The sequence below is a fragment of the Rhinopithecus roxellana genome, chromosome 2 (assembly GCF_007565055.1).
Source record: "Rhinopithecus roxellana isolate Shanxi Qingling chromosome 2, ASM756505v1, whole genome shotgun sequence".
Taxonomy (NCBI): domain Eukaryota; kingdom Metazoa; phylum Chordata; class Mammalia; order Primates; family Cercopithecidae; genus Rhinopithecus; species Rhinopithecus roxellana.
Window position 1 is genome coordinate 141,947,448 of NC_044550.1, and position 13,739 is coordinate 141,961,186.

Consider the following 13,739-nt stretch of genomic DNA (forward strand, 5'->3'; position numbering starts at 1 on the left):
TTCATTATTACATTAATACTGTTTAAAAAGAACCCCAAAAGGCATTAAACTTCCGTACCAATCTACACAAAGTCCTCGAAGGGGCCTGGCTTGCACCGAATGCGCATTTGTGCCACCCCATTCGCTCGCAGCGCCCTGAAGCCCACTGAGCTTAGGGCGCTAGGTCCCTAGAAGCAACTTGAAATGAGGGGGTCGCCAGGCCAGGCCCTCGTTCTGCAGGGGAGGATCCGACCAAAGTCTGCGAAGTTTCCAGGCAAGCTCGGCTGCGCAAATGCCGCTTTTTAGCTACAGCTGCAGGCCTGGCCCGTAGGTGGTTTGCCCTGGGGGTCTCCGGCCCTTCAAAGAAAAGTCCCAAGAGGCGGGGGGCCCCGCCTAGGCCGCCAGCCAGGGGGACCAGTCGCCCCGGGGCATAAAGAAAGAGCGCGCCCACAGGGTGTCCCCTGACCCCGGCGACTCGGGGCCAGGGAGGCTCGGCGCTCCCCAGCGGCCGCTCTTCCCCTCCCGAATCCGCCTGGCCCACCCGCTCCTGCACCGCGGCCGCCTCGGCTCGGCTTTTCTCCTGCAGTGAGCTGAGTGCGCTCAGCCGAGGAGGGGCCGCGCCGCGCCGGCCGCGGGGCCCAGCCCTTCCCGCCGCGCCCGGGGCCGCCCTTCCCGCTGGAGCCGGCTGATCGATGGCCCTGGCCGCCCGCGCCCCCCGCCTCGGCTCGCCCGCGAGCCCGGCTGTGTGTTTTGGAATCGGCGCAGCGGGCCGCAGCCGTGTGACGCCCGGAGCGGGCAGCACCGCCCTTCCTTCCCCCCGGGCTCGGGCGGCGGCGCGGCGCGGCGCGGCGCGGCGGCGGGCGGGCGGGGCGCGGGCTCCGGAGCGGAGGGCGCGGGGAGGGGACGCGGGCGGGGACACGGGCGGGGGCGCGGGGCCGGGCGGGGGGCGGAGGCCGCGCCGCGCACGCCCAGCCCCACGGCCGCGCCGCGCCTCGCGGGACAGGTTGGGCCGGCGGGGCGGCGCCCGGCTCTGGGGAATAATGAGTGTCTGTCAGGCCGTCCCCGGGTGACTGGGCGGGGCGGGGCGGAGGCGGCGCGGGAGGCGGGGGTGGCGGGGGAAGGGCGCAGGGCGGGGTGCGTGTTTGCGCGAGTGACTCGGCCGACCCCTCCGGCGGCTGCCTCCACCCAAGTGGGTGGGGACCCGCCCAGCCCGGGCGGCCGCGGCGGCTCCCTCTCCCCTCCCTGACCCTCCCACCCCGGGTCCCAGCCTCTACTTACCCCGCCAGCCCCGGGAGGCTCGCAGAGCGAGCGGCGCCGGCGTCATGTGACTGCCCGGAGTTGGTGCCAGGAGCCAGAGGGGAGCCAGGAGCGGAGCCGCGCGGAGCCAGGGCCCGAGCCGGAGCGCAGCGAGAGCGCCCGCCGCACGCGCGCCCGTCCCAGTCTCCTGCGGCCGCCGCCGCCGCCAACGCCGTCCGGACTGGAGCCCTGACATTGCTGCGCTCGGGGGGCTCCAGGCAGCCCGGATCGGGGCCTTTATTTCTCGTCGGCGGCGCCCCGCACTGCGCCTCGCAAAGTAAGTCCCGTCTCCCTCACCTCTGCTCCGCACCCCGGCCCCTGCCGCCCCCCTCCTCGGCCAGTCTGGTTTCATTTTTTCCCCTGGAGGGGGCCGCGGGGAATGGGTCTGAGGTGCAGCGCTGGTGTAGGTGTGGGGGGCGCCTGCGGGCTTGGGAAAGTGCGGCGGCTCCACTTTGCCGGGGTGGGGGCGGAGAGCGAGCAAGGAGGAGGGGGTCACGGGTTCGCGGTGGAAAGTGAGGGGTTGAGGCGAGGCACCGTGCGGACCCCGGGTGGTGGGGAGCGGGACCGCAGCGCCCGCCGCCGTCCCGGGCAGGGCGCGGGCGGGGGCTCACCTGTGTGGTCCCCGGCCTCCTCCCGCCCGCTCACGATTCCCTCCAAAGCCCCAGAAATCTCCGTGCTCTCCGCGTGTGGCAACGTTGTTTGGAGAAAGGTAGCGCCGAGGCCGCGCGCTCCTGCTCCTCCCCTTCACGGTGCGCCCCCCCCCCGCCACCACATCCCCGGATCCCGCGTCCTTCCCCTCCCCGCCCTCCGCCCGCGCCCCCCGCCGCCCCCCTCTCTGGACACGCCGCGCGGCCGCTTGCCCGGCAGAGCAAACTTGGAGCAGCCTCCGGGCCCTCTGGAAAGAAACTTGGGGCAATTGGGATTGGAGGCAGCATCCCATTCTCGGTTCTGGAGCCCAGGAGCTGCCAGGGCGTCTGGATCCTCCGGGGCAGGAGAAATGAGCTGGCCGGGTTTGGAGAGTCTTCCTGGGGGCATGGAGAGAACCTGCCGCAGTGCCTGGAGCAAGGATTGCAGCGTGGCTGAAGGCGGAGGACGCCTTAGGCAACTGCCTGCAGCTGAGCCTGATGGGGATCCAGGGACAGATCCCTGGATCAGGACCCATGGGACCTACCTAACATTTCGAAGTGGCTTTCTTAGAGATGGCAGATAAGACTTGGAATTGTCATATTCATTTTTGGGGGCAGATAGCTACTGACAAGGAGGAGTACTTTTCTGGTTTAAATGTTACAGCAGTATACAATAATACTAGAAGAATGTGAATGAGACTTATTTTTAATAAGTCGAGTTAAACGGAAATTGGAAATTGCTCACCTTCTTGTATTTCACTAAAATAAACATTTTACACTTAACCACTGAATTTCTTACTCAGAATTTATGTTTCCATTAATATCACCCAAGACATTTTAAATATATTGATTATATTCTCACAAGAGTCTGGTATATGGGAAAAAGTATGAAGAGGTATTCTGACAAGTACCTGAAACATGCCAGCAAAATCAATTGAGGAATAGGCCAGTTGTTCATTATAGGTTTTTCCACACAGCAGTTTTGTGCTATCCTTTTCTGTATGAATTTGAGGAGCATTTTTATAAGAGAAATTCATCTGGATGATTTGCCTCACCCTAGAGAAGAAGACTTGCTTTTAGGGGAAAAAACAATCTGCTAGCATTACTATCCCAATTTTTTGGAGTTAGTGTTTAAGGGAAGTGTCCACGAGTGATTTCTTCTGGTTTGAAAAGAGGTATGTTAGTTGACCTTAGGCTGTTAATAGAAACCTGAAATTAGATGTTTGATTAAATTAAACTCCCTAGAGAAACTGATTGCTTCATTTCTGCAGTCAGTGGGCTTTGCTGCAGAACTATTTATTAGAAGAAAAAAACCTAATATACTATCGGTAAGTTCAATGATGATACATGGTAAAGAACATTTAGCTTGCATGAAAGAGAACCCAAGTATAAAAATCTCAACATGGGAATAACAAAGAAAAGGAGCTGCTTAGACCACAAAACCTTGTCAGGTACAAAACAACAGAGTTTTGCAGAAAGCTATTGTTTTATTCACTGCAAAGTTTCTAAATTAAAACCCAATCTTCTTGTTGCTATGGGCACTGTGATGCCTTTTTTTTTCCCCTTTTTTTCTTTTTCTTTTTTTTTTTTTTTCCTTACCTGTACTTACGTCTGCACACACCACATTCTTAAATCTCTGATAATGTAAGCTTGAGTTAAACAGTCCTGGCTAACAAAGTAAAGAGAAATAATGGGAAAGGAACTGTGAATGGATTTTACCATCTTAAAAATAACCCAAAGGGAAAGTAGACATTTTAGAATTTCTTCTAGAAATTAGTACTCTGGTGTACAGATTTTATAGTAATTTTTAGACTAAATGTCAGGAACAGAATCACATTCTTAAAAGGTGAATTTCTGTAAATGTGTGTATATGTTGAACAGATGAGCAGTTCTGTGCAAAAAAATGTGTGTAACTGCATTTGAAAAAGACAGTGAAAATTTGGGGTTTTTCTAGACGTCCCATAGTCTGTCTTGGAATTTAGTTCTGTGACTAAAGGAGGCTTACAATTGCTCCAATTTTGGTTCTGTGAGGTACCCCAATTGTTATCTGAATTCCTAACAGCAGTGCTCTATCTTTTTTCCTCTTGATGCACTGAAGCTGAACCATAATCATTACCCTAACTCGGAATTTGATCAGAGCTAGGGAGTAGCCATTGGAATGGGGCAGAAAGGGACAAAAGAAATCAGGAGGGAGGCTAGTGTTCGTTAGGAAGGTCTCTGCTGCTTGAATATGATAAAATCACATTTCACTTATGATGTTTACTGTATGTGGCAGCTCTTATTTGTAAATAGGGCAGGTCCCCTGTATAAAGCTGGTGTTATTATTCACACCCATAGAACAAACACCTCCACCCCCCTGTTGTTGTCTTAAAAAACTCCAGCTGCTCATGAATATAGGGTCAGGGAGGGCCGGCTAAATGTTTCTCTGTGCTTTCTCTCCAGCACAGCCAGCAGAGCTGTTTCCTGTTCTTTGTTTCAAGGCTGGGGTTTGCGTCATACATTCCAAGTGGCATATGTGTGCTCTTTCCTGTTTCAGGCTGTTTTCTGGTAGATCAGTAGCCCAGACCAGGCTGAGGTCCCTGCCCCTAAACTCTGTATCCCCACCCATGGAGTTATCATGTCTCTACACACTTGATATTGCTTAAGACGCCTGTGTTATGTCATAATGAGAAGTCAGTTAACCTTTTTACTTACACCCTTTGCTCCACTGCATTTGTCTGGGTGAATAAATGCTTTTACCTTTTTAAATTTTTTATTGCCAGATTGTGATTTGGGGAAATTTGGGTCCATCTTGGCAAAGAAACCTAAAGGAGTTTTGTTTTTATTTGTTTGTAATTCTTGTGTTGAGGTGGTTAGGGTGTTAAGTTTTAAGATAGGCATTTTGCCCTGAAGCTGTCAATTTCAGATCAGGATTAACACCTTACAGTTTAGAAGACCTAGCGTTATCTGAAAGATGTGGCCCACCCTCGTGTAACCCAGGCTGCTCCAGGTGGCTTCCGGGGATGGAGGAGAATTTAAGTAGTGTTGGCAGCCTGGCCTTAGTTGAAAGTCTTGCTTATGTTTGGAAGGAAAAATCTTTAGCAAAATCACTGAAGCAAAGCATAAGACATTGAGAAAATCCCAGGATTATTTCTTTTTAAGGACAAAGATTTAAATATCAGGATAATATTTTAAGGACAAAGATTTCACTGTACAATATTCTACATATCATTTCCAACCCGTTTTTAAGAATTAAAAAGCTCAAAGAAAAGGAGAACTGGCAATAGCAAATTCATTTGATGATAGATCGTTTGGAAAATTTTAATCTATTTTGAAAACAGAAGAAGAATACTCTTATTTTTGTTTTACAATAACATTTTTCATTATTTTTTAAATACTCTGTCAGTTGTGGGTTAATGAATTTCTGGGATAACTATTTAAGACCTACCTTAATATTAGTTTTCTGTTGGTTCTTGAGAAACTAAGATTTAAGGAAATATTTGGTTGAAAAAGAAAAGTTTTAGAAAGTGCTTTTGTAAACTTGGGGATTTTTTTTTTTTTTTTTTAATGGAAAGGAATCATCTACAGCATCTCCGTGGAATTAATTTCAAGAGTTGCTGAAGCAGCAAATCAGGCCCTCTGCTCCCCCAAATTGATGATAATGGTGCTTTAGTTTTAAATGTCACATTTCACCACATTCTTTATGTATAAATGGAAAGTATAAAATATGATATTAAGAGAGTTATTAGTATCAAATAGTTGGCTACTGATACTTCTATGAAAAAAGCTGGGAGTTTTGGAAGTCCCAATAAGTTCTTTCTCCTTCGGGAAAAGCAACTGGAAATACTAAGCTGACCTGTAGGACAAGAGGCTTTTAAGCCTAAAATTCATAAGTAACTCAAATTGAAGCAGGTTTTTGTTTGTTTGTTTTGGTTCCAAAGTTGTTAACAATCTAACTAGGTTTGGTAAAGAGTATTTGGCTTTCCCCAAATTCTTTCCTCTCCCTTTTGCAGGGAGATGAAGTGGTTAATAGGGATAATTAGGGTCTAATATATTCTATCAGAAAAAAATTCTACAAGCTTCTAAATGCTAAGCTGAATAGTTGGGGAAAATTATACTATCTTACAGTTGCTATAATTACCAAAAAAATGGGAATAAGAGTTTTATTTGTTAACCATATCAATCATGATTCCTAATTTAGTTTCATTGTGTCTCCATCCCCCCTTGAGATACTTGACTTCTTAATATTTTCAAATCAACATTTTTTGCTATAAAACGACAGATTTCTTAGGCAGTATTTCTTGTTCTCTGCTTTCACACCCAGTTGTGTTTAAGAAAAATAAATATACGCAACTTCATTCTTTAAGTTACTAGGAATTGCATTATTCTGGAACTTGGATTCCTTCTGAAATGCTTCATTTATCATTGGTTCTAGCTTTTTAAAAAAACGAATCCCTAGAATCTTAAAACAGTTGATATCTGGTTTGCTAGTATGTGATACTCTAGTCAGAATTCCTCTTGGGAGTGAGTTGGAAAAGGGTTATGATGGTCGCTAGCATTCTCATTGTCAAGACCACTCTGTTCCTTTCTTAGACCATGTTTCTCATCTTAAGCAGTCATGCCCAAGCTGGAGACAGGAAACCAGACAGCAGTCTGCCCTGATAAGGGACAGCATTGTCTGAAGGCGGGGATAGCCCTGCTTTTCCCCCCAACTCAGCTCTCCTTCCTTGAAATTTAGTAGTCATAGAAGAGGCACAACGCTGTTGACAGTTTCTGAACCAGAACTGGGATTCATTTCTTCCAAAGCAAAAAAACAGTGTCCTCCGCCCGGCGCAGTGGCTCATGCCTATAATTTCAGCACTTGGGGAGGCCGAGGCAGGCGGATCACCTGAGGTCAGGAGTTTGAGACCAGCCTGGCCAACATAGCGAAACCCCATCTTTACTAGAAGTACAAAAATTAGCCGGGTGTGGTGGCGGGTGCCTGTAATCCCAGCTACTCGGGAGGCTGGCTGAGGCAGGAGAATCACTTGAACCCGGGAGGCAGAGGTTGCAGTGAGCCGAGATTGTGCCCCTGCACTACAGCCTGAGCAACAAGAGAGACTCTGTCTCAAAAAAAAAAAAAAAGGTGTCCTCTTAACTGGCCCTGTCCTAATTCTGTAATGTGACCATATTCAATGGAACAGTAAGAGAAAAAAAAAAATGATCTGTGCATTTTGTATCCGTTGGTCAGAGGGTTTGTAGTAAAGTTCTTTCTTTAGCAAAACAGATTCCTGGAGGTTTTTGAAAGTCACTCTATTGTGTCAGCAGGCTGAATTCATTATCATTTCTCCATCTAATTGTTTAGAAGGGCTGGAGACAGAAGAGAGCAAGTTAAGTGGCCCTCTAGCCCATGCATTTCATGTAACCCCTGGGTCTGGCTCTTACCCTGTTTCCTGTAAGGGGGCGCTCCCTGAGGCAGGCCCTTTGCAGGAGGACCCAGAATTGCCCTGCTTAGTCTGGGACATCCTCAAGATGGTTGCCAGTCTCTGGAAGGCTTGTGGATCCTGCCAGGGATGGCCCAGAGCTAGTCTCAACCCAAATCAGTGGAGTTTGGCCAAATCTGGACATAAGAGATCAAATGGATATTGAGGTCAGTGGATTCTACTCTGGAGAGCGCCCTGCGAATCAAGTGTGGGCTTTTTTCTCCTTTGGCCTATATGCTGTTCTTTCTGCTACCACTGTTGTTTAAGTGTAATCACTGAAATCTACTCCTTTATCTGTTCCTGTACTTTGCACCCCGGTACCTTCCAAAGCTTCACACTCCAAAGCCTCTTTCATTTGTAAGATCAAGTTCCTGTTCCACTGACTTTCCAAACCAGGGAGTTTTTCTCTCCCAGGCTCCCAAAGTTTTCACGTTTACTTTGCATTTTAGAAGATGAGGTTTCAGGCTGGCTTCACCAGCCTCTGGACAGAGTTTCCATGTAGGACACCTGGTGTACCATCATTCCAGGGCCGTTGCCCTTAGTTTATCCTAGCATGTGAGAAGTGTCGTTTGACATCCATTAATTTATTCATCTCAAGTATTTATTGAGTACCTACTTATTAGAGCTAATCTCAAATTATGTGCATTCATTACTCTGAGTTATGCCATAGGATGGAGTAGATCTGCAGTGATCTAACCTGAAAAGGCATTTTGAAATCTTAATTGCCTGCTGGAACCTCCCCCTGGCACTGCTTCCCATGGGCCAGTGTGGCTGTGCACACCCACACCCTCCCTACTGGGGAGTGACCCCAGCATTAGGCGATTTTACCTAAAAGTCAGTCCCACAGCACAGGCTCTGAAGCAGAACAGAAAGTGCCCGGGTCTGCAGGCAGACACACTTCTGTTCCTGGCTGCAGCTCCAACTAGCTCTGTGAAATTGGGCGAGTCATTTCACCTCTGTTCCTCCATTTCCTCATTTCTAAAATGGGATGAGGACCTGACCCTTCCACCTTTGTACAGTTATTATGAGGATTTCCGTATTTACTTGGGTCAAGCTGCCAATTTTTCTCAGCAGTTATATCGACAATGCAGGTGCACTGGCTAGGAAGAATAATCGCCTAATTTGGGGCCTTCAGAATGTGTCTTTTGATCTTGCACCAAGTGTGCATACTGAGACAGGGTGGGCAGCAGGAGCCAGTTGGAAGGGGTGGAAACTCACTAATGTGAAAAGACTGTCCCCACGTTCTATCTTCTCTGGGGACCAACCTCTTCACAGAAATCACTATCCCGTACTTACTGTTGGTGGTGTAATGTTGTCCTCTGCCTGGGGAGGTGGAAGAGTGGTGTGCCAAGGCCACCAGTCTTAAGTCAGACTACCTTAGGTTCAAGTCCTGGCTCTACAAGTTAGCAGCTGTGTGATTTTAGGCAGGTTACTTGACCTCTCTGTTTCAGTGTTCTTTTCAGTAAAATGGAAGATAGTAACCACTTCATTGACATTAAACAGCACCTGGTGATTACCAAGCATGAAGGTGGTGGTGATTGGCAGGAAACCTGTGACATCACTTAGCCCCTTGCCTTCCTTGATCCCTTTTCAAAAACCTATGTTTGCACACACCCCTTCCCCCTGCAGTTCCCTCCCACCTGCCTCCTCTCCTCCCTTTCTCGCTTTCTTTTTTCTATTTTAGATTTTAAAATACGGTAGAGACCTCGACACTAGACTTGTTTAGAAGACCTCACTGAGTGAATAATAATAAATTCTTTGAAGATGGTACTGGTAAGTTCTCTGGAGTACACATGATGGGCCAGGCTAAGGTTAGGGGCAATAACTTTTTCTTAGGAAGTTTGGTTTACTAGCTCTCCCGTAGAGTTAGGCCCTTCACCCCTGTTACTTGTTTAAGGGAGGTTTCAAGTGCATTCAGAGGGAAAGGGAGATGATTGTGGAACTCCTACTATGAGCTAAGTGCTCTTATGTTAGCTCCTTAGGCTTGACAGAAAAACTTCATTCAGGGGACAGCCCAGTCTCCTGTGGGGAGTGGGGAGGGAGCCCTCTCAGGAAGGCTGAGGCCTGCCTGTCTGTCCTTCCCAGTACTGCTGGCAGCGTTGTGAGACGCACCACTGGGAAAGCTAAAAGGCCTAGCCTATCTAGGTAAGAAGAGGCGGCCTTGGATCCCCCAGGGAGCAATCAGCTGGCTGCGGAGTGGGGAGGGCCTTGAGCTGGTCTTTGAAGAATTAGGAGGATTTAGATAAGCCGGAAGGGGAGGGGGCATTCCACGCTGGTTGCCCAGCATCGGGGCCAAAAATGAACAAAGGCCTGGGGGTGGGCTGGGCAGCCAGCATGAAGGGCACTTGTTGGAGCAGGGGGCAGCTGGTGGGGAACGGGGTGCCAAGCATGGGTGCCTGAGCCCACTGTCAGACCCGGGGAGAGCGCGGGAGGGAAGTTTGTGAGCTGGGAGGGACGGGATGAGAAGAGATCTGTGAAAAACACGGGTGGCAAGGGGCGAGGGCTGGACTGAAGAGGCTGAGGGAGACCAGTGGCGGAAAAGCTGCAGCAACGCAGGTGGGAGGTGCTGAGGGCCTGGCCCCCAAGGCAGGAGGCGAGAGCAAAGGAGGTGAGGAAGGCTTCAGAGATGGCCTCTAGGTTTCCATGGTGAAGGACCAGAAAATAAGGCCAATGGGAGGCGGGGAGGGGGCAGCCTTAGAGGCAGGAACAAGGAGGAGTAGGGTTGGTTTGGGCCACGTTGATAGCAGTGGTTCAAAATGCTTTTCTTTTCTGCTTATTTTTAAAGGGAGAGGGCAGGCTTCGCTCATGGTTTTGTATTCAAAGTTTCAGTGGCTCCCCGGGAGGAACTTCAGTGGAGAATCCTCAGGAATGGAGGGAGTGATCACAGCCCCACAGTTCCTTCTGGTTATTTTTAAGGTTCTAACCATCCCTGTTCAGGCCGGAATTTCCAGGAACTGGCTGCTGCCCAGAGCCAACTGCTCCCTCCCAGCCTCCCACTCCCTGCAGGGTGGGGCCCCATGGGTGGAGGCTCCTTAGGGTGGAGTTGGGTGGGTCTCCAGTGATAGGGAGGGCACTGAGCAGAGGCAGATGAGAGGCAGCGTGGCCTCAGCAGCCCTTCTGGATTTGATTATATAACACTTCACAGAAGAGAACTGTGAGGGCTTAGGCGAGGCCTTGTGAGATATGTACACAGCAGGATTAGACATTATGGGTATTTTTCAATTTATCTTGGGTTGCTTGCCCTTAAAACTAAAACACAAAATTGTCAGAGAGCATAAACAAGCGTGTAACCCTAGTAGGAAAATGATTCCAATTTGCTGCAGTTTCTCTAAGAAGGGTGTGGAATGCCACTAACCAGATGGCCTTGAACTCCCGAGGGTAGCATGGGTGTGGGTGTCCCCACCCCCAGCCCTGCTTTGCTAGGCCTCAGTTTGGAAACTCGGTCAGGCTTTTGCTTGGTTGTTACCTTTGCACCTGTCCTTATTGACATGCAAAATCAATTGCTTCACTTGGTCTTTCCGAAGTACAGGGTGTGGGCAGAATCTTATCTGAAGCCATGTCCTGTTTGGACAAGTTGGACTTGCCTTGGCAACTCTCCATAGGGTGGAGCAGATGGGTGGAGGCAGGAAAGTAAAATTGGGTGGCTTGTTAGCAGAGAGAGGAGAGAGGGTAGGTTGTTTGCTCACTGGATCATTATATTTCATCTGAAACGAAATAATTAACTTCTTTGCCATTTACAATATACATTAATGCAAAATAACTAATTCATGAGGGGCAAAGATTTAGAAACAACCCGTGGAATTTTTCTCCTTTTCAAACCAGCCATAGAAGAGTAAGACAGGTGAAAATCGCGGAGTGGCATGAACATTTCCAAGAACGTCCGGGTAGGAATTTCCAGGCAGGAATTTCCAGGTAGGTGCCAGTGCTTAGCTTTTCTTAAGGGAGCCTCCAGCTTAATGCCTGCTGACATCTGTTGCCTGTCCCCAGTATTTCTGGCCAGGGCAACTGCCCTTAAATAATACTTGAGCCATTGGGGGATTTTGAAGAATTTGGGTAAAGAAATGAAGAGAGAAAAGTTTCTCTGGAAAGGAAGTTTAGCTACAGGGATGTTGCTTGCCTGCCCAGTTTTCCTAGCCAAGAATTACACACACATGCACACACAGCCTTTTTTTTTCTCTCTCTCTCCCTTTTTTCCCCTGAAGTTCCTTTGGGGAGTAAGGGTAGGGGAAGATAACATGTTTTCTCTTTTAAAAATCCAAAAACTTAAGAAGAGTTGAAAGGGACGCTTAGCAATGGTGTGTTGGTGTGTTGCTCGTTATGCCTAGCCTAGCCGAGGTTAGCTGGGAGACGGGAGTTGTGCTTGGAGGAAGGCAGGTGATTTGGAGCCTCAGGGTCAGCCCTGAGTTGGGGGAGATAATGCAGGGACCTTTTGAGGATTTGTGGGAAGAAATGAGGGCACGGAAAAGGGAAGAAATAGGGAGATGAGAAGGAAGAACATCAGAGGCAGGTCTTGCTCTAACCCCAAGAAACAGGGAAGAAACTGCTCCTGATATGTACACGTTCTCTCTCCACCTTCCTCCTCCCTCAGGAAGGGGCAGGCAGTCATCTGTAAGGTCGTCTCTGTAATAAATCATGCTCTAGCCTCCAGGCAAGCTGCTTTCAGAGGAGGTTTAGTAACCCCCTAACCTCGACTTCCATGAAGGACTGTGTGTATGTGTTTCTAAGCCCTGCAGCTCACCTGCAGCCCTACCCCCCACCCCATAAAGCCATTGTGCCTAGTCCTCCGATACTACTGGATAGGGCTCCAAAGCAAGACTGCATTACTTCTGAAACTTCATGTCAATGATTCACCAAGCTTTTTAATCTGTAATCATTCAGTCCTGCATTTTGACAGAAATTTGACCCTTATTTTAACATCTGAAAAGTCAGAAGTGTAGGTGGAAAGAGTGTGAAGGGAAATCCGTTTCTCCTTTTTGAGGACCATTCATTTTTATTGGCCTTTCTCCGCAAAATAACACAGCTGGGGAAGATGGCATTTGCTCCAGTTATGGAAAATTATTTTGGCAGTGGTGATGTTCCAGTAAATTTTTGCTTTTAAGCACCTCAATAACTTAGAATTTTTCATAAAAAGTTTTGCCCTTTTTTTCCTCCTTTTAGATGCAATTTTGTTATCCTGGTATTGCTTAGTTTAGCATTAGAATGTATTTCTAAGGCTAAGACTAGCTAATGTATTTCTAAGGCTAGCTAAGCTAGTTAAAATATAATGAAGATGTAAATGTGTTTATGATTGGAAAATAGTCGTCAGAAAAAAAATAGAACCACATTTAGAGCCTCCTCTTTACTGTGATACTCACATAAAATGATTAATAGAATTCCTGAGCCTGGTTAAAACCCACTAGGTTTAAAGACCGCGAGGTTGGCCAACTGGATTGATTTACTGCCGGTGTCCTGGTCTCTAATGCCTGTTTTAGTGCGCCACCTACTGGTTCTGCTTAAGATTGCCGTCGGTACTGTATGATAGATTTTCTAAGCATTTGTGGTTTACTTAGCATTCTTTCAGAATGATGATAACCCCAGTGCACTGAGCCGCCCGTGGGTACTAAAGACTGCCAAGTTTAGGGACCCTATTTCTTCCAGGGCTTAAGTTACTTCTCAGTTATGTGGAAGGCACTTTGAAGACTTTACAGTCACTCTTAGGATTCTAGATCAGAACCTGTAAACAAATCAGTACCAATGACAAAAGTGGTCCCTCTAGTCAGAGATATGGGTGCAAAGTATAGAAATTTTTTGCAGATACATAAACAGAAGCCTGATTTCTGTTCATGTGTTTGATTCTCTTTCTAAATTTGGTTTCTTCCTAGCTTGGCTTCCCTATCTTGTCTTTGTTAAAAGTTTTGATTATAGAAATAATAAACTTACACCTATAATCCCTGCACTTTGGGAGGCTGAGGCGGGAAGATCACTTGAGGCCAGGAGTTCGATACCAGCCTGGCCAACATGGTGAAACCCCGTCTCTACTAAAAGTATAAAACTTAGCCAGGAGTGGTGGTGTGCACCTGTAATCCCCGCTACTCAGGAGGCTGAGGCAGAAGAATTGCTTGAACCCAGGAGGCAGAGGTTGCAGTAAGCCGAGATCGTTTCACCGCACTCCAGCCTGGGCGACAGGGTGGGACTCCATCTCAAAATAAAAATATATAAAAATAATAAACTTTAAAAATAGAACACAGATGTATAGAAAGCTGTCGCACCCACCACCACTCTCAAGAAGCTCCTGTGAACAGTTTCGGGTATGTGGTTCCAGGCGTTTTCTTTGCATGTCCTTTATCTTCTTTCTTGTTTCATATTCTGTGACTATCACTAAAAGCATCATCATTTAAAAGCTATTTTAGAAGCTACC

General features: G+C 48.1%; 2 protein-coding genes across 3 annotated transcripts in view; one reads left to right on the forward strand and one right to left on the reverse strand.

Annotated features, from left to right (window-relative positions):
• Positions 1–911: 911 nt before the first annotated feature.
• Positions 912–1,716, reverse strand: LOC115894285 (putative uncharacterized protein FLJ13197). Its single transcript, XM_030921324.1, has one exon. The coding sequence runs from the start codon at positions 1,625–1,627 to the stop codon at positions 1,250–1,252; it is 378 nt and encodes a 125-aa protein (XP_030777184.1). The 5' UTR covers positions 1,628–1,716; the 3' UTR covers positions 912–1,249.
• Positions 1,278–13,739, forward strand: part of KLF3 (Kruppel like factor 3) — a 37,551-nt gene continuing 25,089 nt past the window's right edge. Inside the window, exons 1-2 of one of the 2 annotated variants that reach the window (XM_030921309.1) lie at positions 1,417–1,552; positions 11,165–11,254. The gene's annotated coding sequence lies outside the window, so the exon portion shown is untranslated. Of the gene's footprint in view, positions 1,553–11,164; positions 11,255–13,739 lie in introns of both variants that reach the window. The other variant, XM_030921300.1, reaches the window with a different exon arrangement.

What these genes read in the sequence shown, in the direction of transcription:
- LOC115894285 (XM_030921324.1), bottom strand. Translation starts at nt 1,627, where the DNA reads ATGAAACCAGACTGGCCGAGGAGGGGGGCGGCAGGGGCCGGGGTGCGG.